We start from the raw sequence: 12,074 nt of genomic DNA, 5'->3' as shown, positions 1-12,074 counted from the left end.
TGTATGTACTAACAGGCTAACAGTTAGCTCTGTAGCAGTACAGTGTGTATGTGCTAACAGGCTAACTGTTAGCTCTGTAGCAGTACAGTGTGTATGTGCTGCTGCTGCAGGAGGTATTCACTTAGCGATTTCTGTTTGTTTACAACAAGCACCAGACACTAAAAACTGTTCCTATTGTTTGTTTAAAAGAAGTGCAATAAAAATACAGATATTTTCCCGAACATGATGAATAATTGTGATTAATAATCGTGATTACAATATTGATCAAAATAATCATGCAGCCCTAATGTCAGGTAATATAGTACAAAGAGTGACAGAGTCCACAGAGGGAGGTGGTGGAACAGGTTAAACAGCCACAGGGCATTCAAGTCCAAGTTTTTTAACCTAACTGTTGGTTCTGTTACGTTGTTAAGAAACATGGTTACATCGTTCACGCCATGTCAAATAACATAATTATTTAAACGCAAACCATGATCTTTCCCAAAACCCATGTCTAAACATAACCAGGAAGTTCTGTTTCACAACGTCATGGTCACGTGTTTAAAACTCCGACCATGTGACCTTTTCACTAAAGTTTTATATAATGGTCATAAATGACGTTTTCAGAGTTGTCTCATATTGATATGATTTGATTTAGATTTTTCTTCTGCTCACTCACTTTGCATTTTGTTAATTGATAATAATAAATGACCTACCTTAGACTTTGCATAGTTCTGTATATTCAATAGAAAACTGTACAAACACAGTATATTCTATGTCCAAACTAATAAAGATTTTGAACATTTTGCAGAGCATCCCAACTTTTTCAGAAACAGGGTTGTATGAGGAATGGTTGAAAAGCGAATAAAGCGAGTATTGTTTAAAGACCTTTGAAACATCTGTAGATTTTTAAAAAAATATCTGACTTCAAAGAAACTGCTAAAAAAAAAGACACTGATTAAGCTATGGTCTCTGCACCATCAGACGACATATTAGGAAAAACCTCCACAGCTTATCAACATTTTAAATGTTTGTCATTGAGTTTCAATGTTTTTCACCCTTTTTTGGTTTGTGTGAGCACATGAGTGAGTAAAGCCAGGCAGCAGCTTTGACAGATGAGAGTCAAATGGCTGCTCAACAGGAAATCCCCCTATGACCATGAGTGTTTTTGTTCAGGTGAGGATTCAGATGCAAAAAAAGCCTTTCAGACTACACAAATGTTATCCACTTCAACACCTATAGGATATGTTGTGTCAGATTATATAAAGGGAAGTGCTCCACACTGGGGAGTTGAACATTAGTGGGATCAGTGATTACAGAGTAGACAGATTAGGCTGCTTGGGTTGTTATGGGATCACATTTCTTCCAGCAGACCAGGTGCAGATGAGTTACTCAGGTGTGGCCTTTTGAAAGCTTTGGAAACATGCAGATGAGGTCGCAGACAGCAGACATGTGTCTCGCCTCATGACTGTCATGTGGAAAAAATCTGAGTATATCGACTCAAGGACAACACTGCAAAAAAGCCAACTTGTATTTTTTGGCCTAAAACAGTGATTTAAGTTGGTAAAACTTGGAAATATAAATGATTGACATTTAGGGCAATAATGTAAGTTAGCACAACAAAGGAAGCCAGTTGTCTGCTCAAAAACAAGTTGGTGAGTTGTTGTTACTTATATCTTTAAGTTGGGGTTCACAACAAGGGACAATAGTTCTGATAACTCTTATTTCTTTGTTGTGAAATACGGGAAAGCGGTGAAATTCGCTAACTGATGCTAGCGGCTAACTGATGCTAGCGGCTAACTGATGCCAGCAGCTAACTGATGCTAGCAGCTAACTGATGCTAGCGGCTAACTGATGCTAGCGGCGCTGCTTGTTACAGCTACAAGAGTAGCCATTAGCGTATCAATGCTAACTCAAAATTGTGGTCACAACATTAGCTGACATTTCATAGCGGCGTTACAATCGTGCCAATTCAGCACATTGCAGAAGTTAGCAGAAGTAAGGATTAAAAGTTATTACAATGTAAAATTATAAGTTGGTACAACTTACAGTTGAGTTGACAAAAATCAGAATTCAGAGTTGAGCAAACTCAAAAACAAAACTTAAAATATCAAGTTTAATTGTCCAACTTAAAATGTTATCGAAGTTTGTTGCCTTGAAATTTTAAGTTCACCCAACTTTTCTTTTTTTTGCAGTGTAAACGAGTAATATAACAACTACATTTACTGTACCTACGATTTAGACAAAACACAAGATCTCTTCATAATATAGCATTGATATCATAATTTCTTTTCTATCTCCATGCTTTTTTTCCCCTTTCCTTCCTACTCTCACCCAGTCATTATGTCTTATTTTAACCTCTATTCAACTCCCTCAAGGCTTAATAAACTAAACTGAGAAGTATTTTAAATGAGCAGGAGACGGGATTAAATAAAGCTCTTGCGTTGCTGTGGCTATGTTGAAAACTGAGCATTCTGTATGTGACATAATTCTGCAGGTTCTTCCTCATTGTTTTTAGTTTTTATTTTATTTTATTTTTATCTGTGTGTCTCTGTCCTCAGGGCTTTCTGTCAGACCTGCTGCAGAAGGCTAATAGACACTATGATGACCAGAAGCTCCAGGAGTACACACAGACCATAGTAAGACACACACACACACACACACACACACACACACATTCTTGTACTTCTATCTTTGTGAGGACCATCATTGGAAAAGTGAATTCCCTCGCAAGGTCATAATAGTTTGGGATTTTTCATTAGTTTTAGTTTTACTTTTGTTGTGATTTTTTGTTTTCAAATTCAGTTAGTTTTAGTTAGTTTTTAGTGTGAGTTTTTTAGTTTTAGTTTAGTTTTTATTAGTTTTATTTTTTTTGTAATGGGGTATTTGTTGGGTGGGAGATTAAAAGAGGTCACAGTAAATTTTGCCTTCATTTCCTTTGTCTGATCCATCTTCATTATGGATGAAAAAAGTTGACAAAAACGAAAACGAAGGACATTTTCGCTATAATTTTAGTTAGTTTTGTAATCTCACAATACAGTTTCAGTTAATTATCGTTATCATGTAACCTTTAACCCTTAAAACAAAGTCTGAAATCTCAAAAAACCCTTTAAAGAAGTGAGGACCAGCCGAAATGTCCTCACTTTGCAAAAATGTCCTCACACTGTTGGTTAAATTCGTGTCTTGGTCCTCACTATGTAGGAAATACCGGAACACACACACACACACACACACACATATAATTAGGACACCCAGATACACAGTGTAATTGGAGAGCTATCACTATTCTGTTGGGCTAGACTTTATGCTCAGAATCAAGCATAAGATTTTCCTTTTTATTGATTTTTACTCCACCAATACACAGCTTTTTACAAGAGAGATTGTCAGATCAAAGTTTCTTTACCTCAAACACACATCTCCAGGTCTGAAACCAATGCAGAGGTCACTTACACCTGCATTCTTTCCAATGGCCAGCAGTGGGAAAACGTTACTGGTTGCAAAAAGTATGAAAGTCGATGAAAAAATGACCTTTCTTCTCACTTAAATTTATTGCTGATGAACATTTTCCTAATGAGTTTATGGTCTCAATCACAAGAACAAACGGGGTACATCAGTGTTTCTCATAGTACTGGACTGTTGTAAATGCATAACATAATATGTACATACATAACCAACCTTTGGAACAATTTACCTTTGCACATCAGGCAGGCCTCCTCACTGTCTGCTTTTAAAAGGAATCTTAAAACCCATTTTTATTCACTGGCTTTTAACTCAACATGAGCCTTTGCTCTGTTTTATTTTTTGTTTTTATTTGTTCTTTGTGGCTTTTTAAAACAACATGATCAAACAGAAATCCGTGGAATAGCCACGGATTCGGTCAAATTTCCATGAAACTGACACGGATTTCGCTACAATGCAAGTTAATGACAGTCATATCCCGTGGCTATTCCAACATACAAAGTGATTATGTACATTCACTGAGTGAATATTTAGAAAATAAAACATATATTTCTCGCTACAAATGTGATCAAAATCCATTTTTATGCAGAAACTAAGTCAAAATATTGATTTTTCACTAAAAATGAGAGAACTGTCCGCCATGTTTTTTGTTCTGACCGCTGGGACCTTGAAAGTCACGTGACTTGGAACAAACCAATAGGAACAAATATCCATGGAATAGCCACGGGATATGACTGTCATTAACTTGCATTGTAGCGAAATCAGTGTCAGTTTCATGGAAATTTGAGCGATTCCGTGGCTATTCCACGGATTTTGAGTTAAGCGAAATCCGTGGCTATTTCACGGATTTCTGTGAGACCAGGTTGTTTTAAAATTAAGATTAATTTTAAAATTGAGATACATTTTAAAACCCACTTTTATTTACTGTTTTTTGTTTTTACCCAGCATGAGACTCGCTTTGTTTTAGTTGTTTTTGCTTGTTCTTTGTTTTTATTGTTTTTATTGTTGCTCTGTCCTGCCATGTACAGCACTTTGTATCAGCTAACGCTGTCTTAAAGGGCTCTATAAATAAAGTTGATTTGATTTGATTTGATTTGATAACATTACATAACTATAAAAGGCAAAACTCAAATAAAAGTAAAGTCTTGGCCATCTGGCCTGGAGGACCTCCGAGGCCTGTGTTGTTGGTGGCCGCGGTGCTGTGCAGCTGAGTGGTCCTGAGACCCATCGTGTCCTGCTGGTTGTGTGTTTACAGCCCAGATGTGCTAACATCTGCTTCTTCACGGAAGCCCGAGAGCTGACCTGACTGGATTATGACCTGACCTGATTATCTGAAGCAGTTTCAACACACTCACACACTTGGTCCCTTTCGTTTCGTCGCATTATTTCACATTAGAGCCACAGATGGTAAAAGCTATAATCAAGGGAGTATTGCAAGTTGGTAGAGATGTGCTTCCAGCCAAGGTTATAATAGTTTTGGATTTTTCATTAGTTTTAGTTTTAATTTCGTTGTGAATTTTTGTCTTCAAATTCAGTTTGTTTTAGTTAGTTTTTAGAGTGAGTTTTCTAGTTTTAGTTTAGTTTTTAGTTTTTGAAAATGCTTAGTTTTAGTTTAGTTTTTATTAGTTTTAGTGTTAGTTTTAGTTTTTTTTGTAATGGGCTATATGTTGGGTGCGAGATTTAAAGAGGTCATAATAAATTTTGCCTTTATTTCCTTTGGTTTATCATCTCAGCCCCAATAAGGTTATTAACTCTTACAGTTCTGGGTGTTTTGAATTTTGGTTCTAGTGTAGACATCCCAGTCTCAGTAAACATATTCACCATGTGTTGCATTTTCAAATAGAAACACTGAATTATGAATGAAAAAAGTTGACAAAAACGAAAACTAAGGACATTTTCACTCTAATTTTAGTTAGTTTTAGTTAGTTTTGTAACCACAAAATACAGTTTCATTTAGTTATCGTTTTTTTTTTAAAACTCTAGTTTTAATTTTTATTTCAGTTAACGAAAATGTTTTTTCAATTCTAGTTTTCGTTATTTCGTTAGTTTTCGTTAACTATAATAACCTTGCTTCCAGCGCCTTTTTATTTTTTTCTTACTTACTTTTTATGTTGTAGAACTATGTTAAATAAAATACTGATCATATCAGAACAATCTTACATACTTTAAAATGTGTCTGGAGGTGGATTTTAAGAAAATCATATTTTGCAAACTAGAGTCATGGAAAAAATTATTAGACCACCCTTTTAATTCAATTTCTTGTTCATTTTAATGCCTGGTACAACTAAAGGTACATTTGTTTGGACAAATATAATAATAACAACAAAAATAGCTCATAAAAGTTTAATTAAAGAGCATATTTTAAGCCAGTCTCAGTCTCAGTTTATCATTCATATTTGATTAACAAAAGTTATTGGTAACACTTTATATCAGGGAACACATATTCAACATTAATTAGTTGCTTATTAGCATGCAAATAAGTAACATATTGGCTCTTAATTAGTCATTATTAAGTAGTTATTAATGCCTTATTCTGCATGGCCTTATTATACAACCAGTAAGCCATTAACCAAGAGTTTTCCCTCAATAACCTCAGAATTATTGCTTATTAGTTGTAAGTAAGGAAGTTGTTGTATATCATATTTTGCAAACTAGAGTCATGGAAAAAATGATTAGACCACCCTTTTAATTCAATTTCTTGTTCATTTTAATGCCTGGTACAACTAAAGGTACATTTGTTTGGACATATATAATAATAATAACAAAAATAGCTCATAAAAGTTTAATTTAAGAGCAATTTTTTAGCCATTCCCATGGTTTTCTTGTTAAAAAACCAAAATCATTATCAAGAAAACCATGGAAAATGGCTAGATATCAGCTCTTATTCAACTCTTATGAGCTCATTTTGTTGTTGACTGTATTTTGTATTATTTACTTTTTGCACTCCCTCTTTAGATGGGAGCCTCTAGGATATTATTTTGTAAAATCACCATCAACTGCATTGGCCGAAATGGTTGCAGTGTTTATGGACGGTCCCTTTACTAGTCCTCTGTCAAACATTTAGAAAACCATGACAAAAAAAAGTTATGGATGTATAATAAAGGTAGAAACTTTATGGCTGACCATTCTATTTCGCAATCAATGAAATTCATAGAACTGTATTCGCCTTCATCTTGACAGCATATACCTATAAAAAACTTTCCTTTCACTCTCTCTTCTTTGTCCCTTCCTATCTCTGCTCTGCTTCCACTTTGTAGCTCAGGATGTTTGATCTGAATGGAGATGGGAAGTTGGGACTGTCAGAGATGGCAAGGTAATGTGCAATTTCACCTGCCTCTTCACGGTATAAATGATGAAACACATTGCCTGCTGATGTTCATTCACCATCAACGGATTTGAATAATTTAACAAACTATTGTGTCCGCTAATGAAGTCCTTCTCTCCCACAGGCTTCTCCCTGTTCAGGAGAATTTCTTACTCAAATTCCAGGTAAGGAACAAACATGGTGCAGAAATAAAGGTTCAGACAAAACAAAATGGCTACATTAAAATGTCTAAAAGCAACAATACCTATGTTATACACAGAAACAACTAAGCAAACATTAGTGGCAGCTAAGGTCACAGCCCTTACATCACTGGAGAAATACAGATTTTTTTTTATTTTTAATTTTTTTATGTAAAACTGCTTCATTCAGTGTTTTTACTGGATTTAACAAGGATCAGTTTGTACTGGAGAGTAGGAGATTTCTGTAGATATATCCTCTCCTGGTTTTAACCTCCTGAACACCTGTAGCCTATCTATAGTTAGCAGAGAAAGAAGCTGGAAATTAAAACAAAAGGCTTCCCAAGTTCAGTCTGCACAGAGTAAATCAATTATTTGATTGTGTCAAAAAGTGTCCATGATTCCAATCAAGAAGTCTTGTTAAGTATGGGGGTTCTTTTCCGGTACACTGCAAAAAAAGAAAAGTTGGGTGAACTCAAAATTTCAAGGCAACAAACTTCGATAAAATGTTAAGTTGGACAATTAATCTAAATATTTTAAGTTTTGTTTTTGAGTCTGCTCAACTCTCAACTTCTGCAATGTGCTGAAGTGGCTAGATTGTAACGCTGCTATGAAATGTCAGCTAATGTTGCGACCACAATTTTGAGTTAGCATTGATACGCTAATGGCTACTCTTGTAGCTGTAACAAGCAGTGCCGCTAGCATCAGTTAGCCGCTAGCTTTCGCTAATGAATTTCACCTTTTTCCCGCATTTCACAACAAAGAAATAAGAGTTATCAGAACTATTGTCCCTTGTTGTGAACCCCAACTTAAAGATATAAGTAACAACAACTCACCAACTTGTTTTTGAGCAGACAACTGGCTTCCTTTGTTGTGCTAACTTACATTATTGCCCTAAATGTCAATAACTTATATTTCCAAGTTTTACCAACTAAAATCACTGTTTTAGGCCAAAAAATACAAGTTGGCTTTTTTGCAGTGTAATGGCCTTAAAGATAAAAAGGTTTTTGGTTCAGAGAAAAAAAAATGTATTGTACATTGAAATATTTACTATATAGTCATGGAAAAAAATATTCGACCACCTTAGTTTTCTTCCATTTCTTGTTCATTTTAATGCCTGGTACAACTAAAGGTACATTTGTTTGGACAAATATAATGATAACAACAAAAATAGCTGATAAGAGTTTCATTTAAGAGCTGATATCTAGACATTTAACATGGTTTTCTTGATAATAACCAAAATCATTATCAAGAAAACCATGAAAAATAGCTAGATATCAGCTCTTATTCAACTCTTATCAGCTATTTTTGTTGTTATTATATGTATCCAAACAAATGTACCTTTAGTTGTACCAGGCATTATAATGAACAATAAATGGAAGAAAACAAAGGTGGTCAAATCATTGTTTCCATGACTGTAGAGTTGCCACTATTTTTGAATATTTATGATATACTTGGTTGAGTTTTGTCTTACTGGGACTTCTGCTATTTGGCAATTTGTAGTCTGATAATCAACATTAAACCTTGTTTTACAGGGTGTCAAGCTGACCACTGAGCAGTTCAATGCCATCTTCGCATTCTATGACAAGGTAGGTGACTTTTTATTCAACGTGGCAATATATATAGTAGTCAACTACTTTGCATACACTCCACAACACGCACAGCTTAGCACAGCTTAGCTTCTCTTCCACTAGCATTTGGCTATAGATGCTTTTGGAGTGCTCCTGGGAAGTTGTGTCCATGTTTTCTGAACTCAATTAGTATATACTACAATACTCAACAGTAACATTTGAACAGTTTATCATTCATATTTGATTAACAAAAGTTATTGGTAACACTTTATATCAGGGAACACATAATCAACATTAATTAGTTGCTTTTTAGCATGCAAATAAGTAACATATTGGCTCTTAATTAGTCATTATTAAGTAGTTATTAATGCCTTATTTTGCATGGCCTTATTATAAAACCAGTAAGACATTAACTAAGAGTTTTCCCTCAATAACCTCTTTATTAATTATTGCTTATTAGTTGTAAGTAAGGAAGTTGTTGTATATGAGTTATGATCTTAATATGCTTTACTTTGTATGGACTTTATAAGTCTCTACATAGCGGTGACTGAAACCATGGAAACGGCAAAAAGCCACCTTCTCCAGACCTTTGACGTGACTGGTGGCTCCTTTTAGATGATTGGATGAGGATTGGTAGATTGTAAATTCAATCATTACTCTACAAAGTTCGTCACTGGTAGACTGATTTTGGCGCAAAAGACCAACTTTGTAGGGCATGCAGAATAAGGCATTAATAAGTACTTAATAATGGCTAATTAAGAGCCAATATGTTACTTATTTGCATGCTAATAAGCAACTAATTAATGTTGAATACGTGTACCCTAATATAAAGTGTTACCCTTTTTTGTTAGCAACAATGACATCACCTGTGAGTCGTAGTCATGAGGGAACTATTAAAAAAATCATAGGAGCTGTTGTTGAAAGTTAACCCTTTGATGCACAACATGGGTCTAAAGTGACCCAACAGAGTTTTTATGTTCTATATCTTTGCAATAAATTATTTTCATCATTCAGTATTCCAGGTTTTCTTCAATTAGTTTGTTTTTGATCATCATGCATCCTAATTGTATGTTTTCCTTTATTACTTTTTTAATAAAATCCCTTTTAGTGTCACTACTCTTCTAATGCACAACATGGGTCAAAAATGACCCATATCCATTTTTTTTAGCTAAGTAGCTTGCTAAGCTAACTACTTAGCTAACTTCTTGGCTAAGTATTTAGCTAAGTAGCTTGCTAAGCTAAGTACTTAGCTAACTTTTTGGCTAAATAACTTGCTAAGCTAACTACTTAGCTAACTTCTTGGCTAGGTATTTAGCTAAGTAGCTTGCTAAGCTAAGTACTTAGCTAACTTCTTGGCTAGGTATTTAGCTAAGTAGCTTGCTAAGTACTTAGCTAACTTCTTGGCTAAGTAGTTAGCTTAGCAAGCTACTTAGCCAAGTAGTTAGCTATGTAATAATACAAAAACTTTTTTTCTTCATCAAGTATGAGAAGCAAAATAGAAATAATGATCTGAAAGATATTTTAAAAATACTTGGAATATTCAATCATAAAATAAGTTGATATCAAAAGATAAGATGATATCAATAGAGCACAGAAACACACAGCAGCATTAAATAACATGGGAAATGAATTCCGGTCATTTTTGACCCATGTTGTGCATCAAAGGGTTAATAAAATAATTGGTTTATATTGGTCAAAATAATGAGGTATAGTAGTAGATACACGTATAATTTAGCTGAGCCTAGTGTAATAGAGGCTAGCTTGTAAAGGGGGAATATACTGCACAGTCAAACTGTGGAGAAAAAAGAAAAATTGCATTAGAGCTAGAAAAATAATTCTCTAGACTCTTGAGTCAAGTTGTCTGGGTGACTCAGCACCATTTGGAGTTTCCCTTTTGTTTAAATCATGAATATGCAAATTTCTTGTTTTGTACCTCAGGAGCGCCCCAACCATCTAGGGAAATGAGTTAGGCTTGGCACACCTGTCCCTTTGTAAACAGCTCAGAGTGACGGAGCAGCGGCTCACATAATGGCCACATTTTCCACATTAGCAGTAGATTGGTGAGGGGGGGGGCTACAGCGAGCAATATGATACAAGACAGCCGAGTTACCGGGGAGAGTTGTACATCTGCTAAATCGTTTTCTCTTGTTTATGATATCTTTTGAGTTTTTTTCAGCCTTAGGGACCAGCCATAATCTGGGAAGCTATAAGAAGGCTGAGTCAATTTTTTAGGAAATAAAACAGCTCAGCTTGTGGCACAGCACCAACTTGGCTGTAAGCTTGTGCTAAATGCTTCTGTATAATACTCTTGGTATACAGATATAACAATAGTATATAGATAGATACACACTGCAAAAAAAGAAAAGTTGGGTGAACTCAAAATTTCAAGGCAACAAACTTCGATAAAATTTTAAGTTGGACAATTAAACCAAATATTTTAAGTTTTGCTTTTGAGTTTGCTCAACTCTGAATTCAGATTTTTGTCAACTCAACTGAAAATTGTACTAATTTATAATTTTACATTATAATCTATAATAACTTTTAATCCTTACATCTGCTAACTTCTGCAACGTGCTGAATTGGCATGATTGTAACGCTGCTATGAAATGTTAGCTAATGTTGCGACTAAAATTTTGAGTTAGCATTGATACGCTAATGGCTACTCTTGTTAGCCGCTAGCATAAGCTAGCTGCTAGCTTTCGCTAATGACCGAATTTCACCGCTTTCCTGCATTTCACAACAAAGAAATAAGAGTTATCAGAACTATTGTCCCTTGTTGTGAACCCCAATTTAAAGATATAAGTAACAACAACTCACAAAGTTTTTTTTTTTTAGCATACAACTGGCTTTCTTTGTTGTGCTAACTTACATTATTGCCCTAAATGTCAATAATTTATATTTCCAAGTTTTACCAACTGAAATCACTGTTTTAGGCCAAAAAATACAAGTTGGCTTTTTTGCAGTGTATATTTTATTCCCAAATTCAATAATTAACCTTTAACCCATAAGAACCCACTGTGACACATGTGTAACAAACACTTAAAATGATTAAATCTAATCTAAGTACATTTGACCAAATATAAACCAAAAATAATCCTATCCTATCTTGTCACTATTTTTATACATGTTGTGGAGATGCAAAGAAAAAGGCAAATTTGTGTTTCTGTGAGCAGAAAATGTCTCTAGTTTATTTATTTTAAAATAAGGAATATCATAACAACTTCCATAAACGCCCAATGTAACATATATGTCATATCACATATCTTTGACATTTAGGGTAGAATTTTTTTTTATTAAAACATCATAAATGTGTTCTATGTGGTCCACTTGGTCTGTGGTATATCCCCCATAATTTTCCTTCAACCTCCTGAGACCCAAGCTTTTGTTTGGTATCTGTTGTTAGTTTCTCCTAGATATTTTGGATTTGTAGGACCTGATGAATACAAAAACTAAGCATTGTCTTTGAACAGGAATTCGTTTTTGAAAAAAAAGAATGGGTTCATTTTACTGTATAACGCAATTAATTCACCAGTGAATAAAACTTTTTATTTCCTTACATTTACA

The 12,074-nt window shown here is 34.6% G+C and overlaps 1 protein-coding gene across 1 annotated transcript in view; it reads left to right on the top strand.

Annotated features, from left to right (window-relative positions):
• Window positions 1–12,074, top strand: part of calb2a (calbindin 2a) — a 45,830-nt gene that overhangs the window by 22,627 nt on the left and 11,129 nt on the right. The window contains exons 6-9 of the mRNA XM_059335175.1: window positions 2,541–2,618; window positions 6,696–6,751; window positions 6,888–6,927; window positions 8,475–8,528. Of these exons, the coding sequence (XP_059191158.1) occupies window positions 2,541–2,618; window positions 6,696–6,751; window positions 6,888–6,927; window positions 8,475–8,528 (228 nt within the window). The remainder of the gene's footprint in view (window positions 1–2,540; window positions 2,619–6,695; window positions 6,752–6,887; window positions 6,928–8,474; window positions 8,529–12,074) is intronic.

The sequence above is a fragment of the Centropristis striata genome, chromosome 6 (assembly GCF_030273125.1).
Source record: "Centropristis striata isolate RG_2023a ecotype Rhode Island chromosome 6, C.striata_1.0, whole genome shotgun sequence".
Taxonomy (NCBI): Eukaryota; Metazoa; Chordata; class Actinopteri; order Perciformes; family Serranidae; genus Centropristis; species Centropristis striata.
Note: the sequence above shows the minus strand (reverse complement) of the source record. Positions and strands in the feature narration are given on the sequence as shown.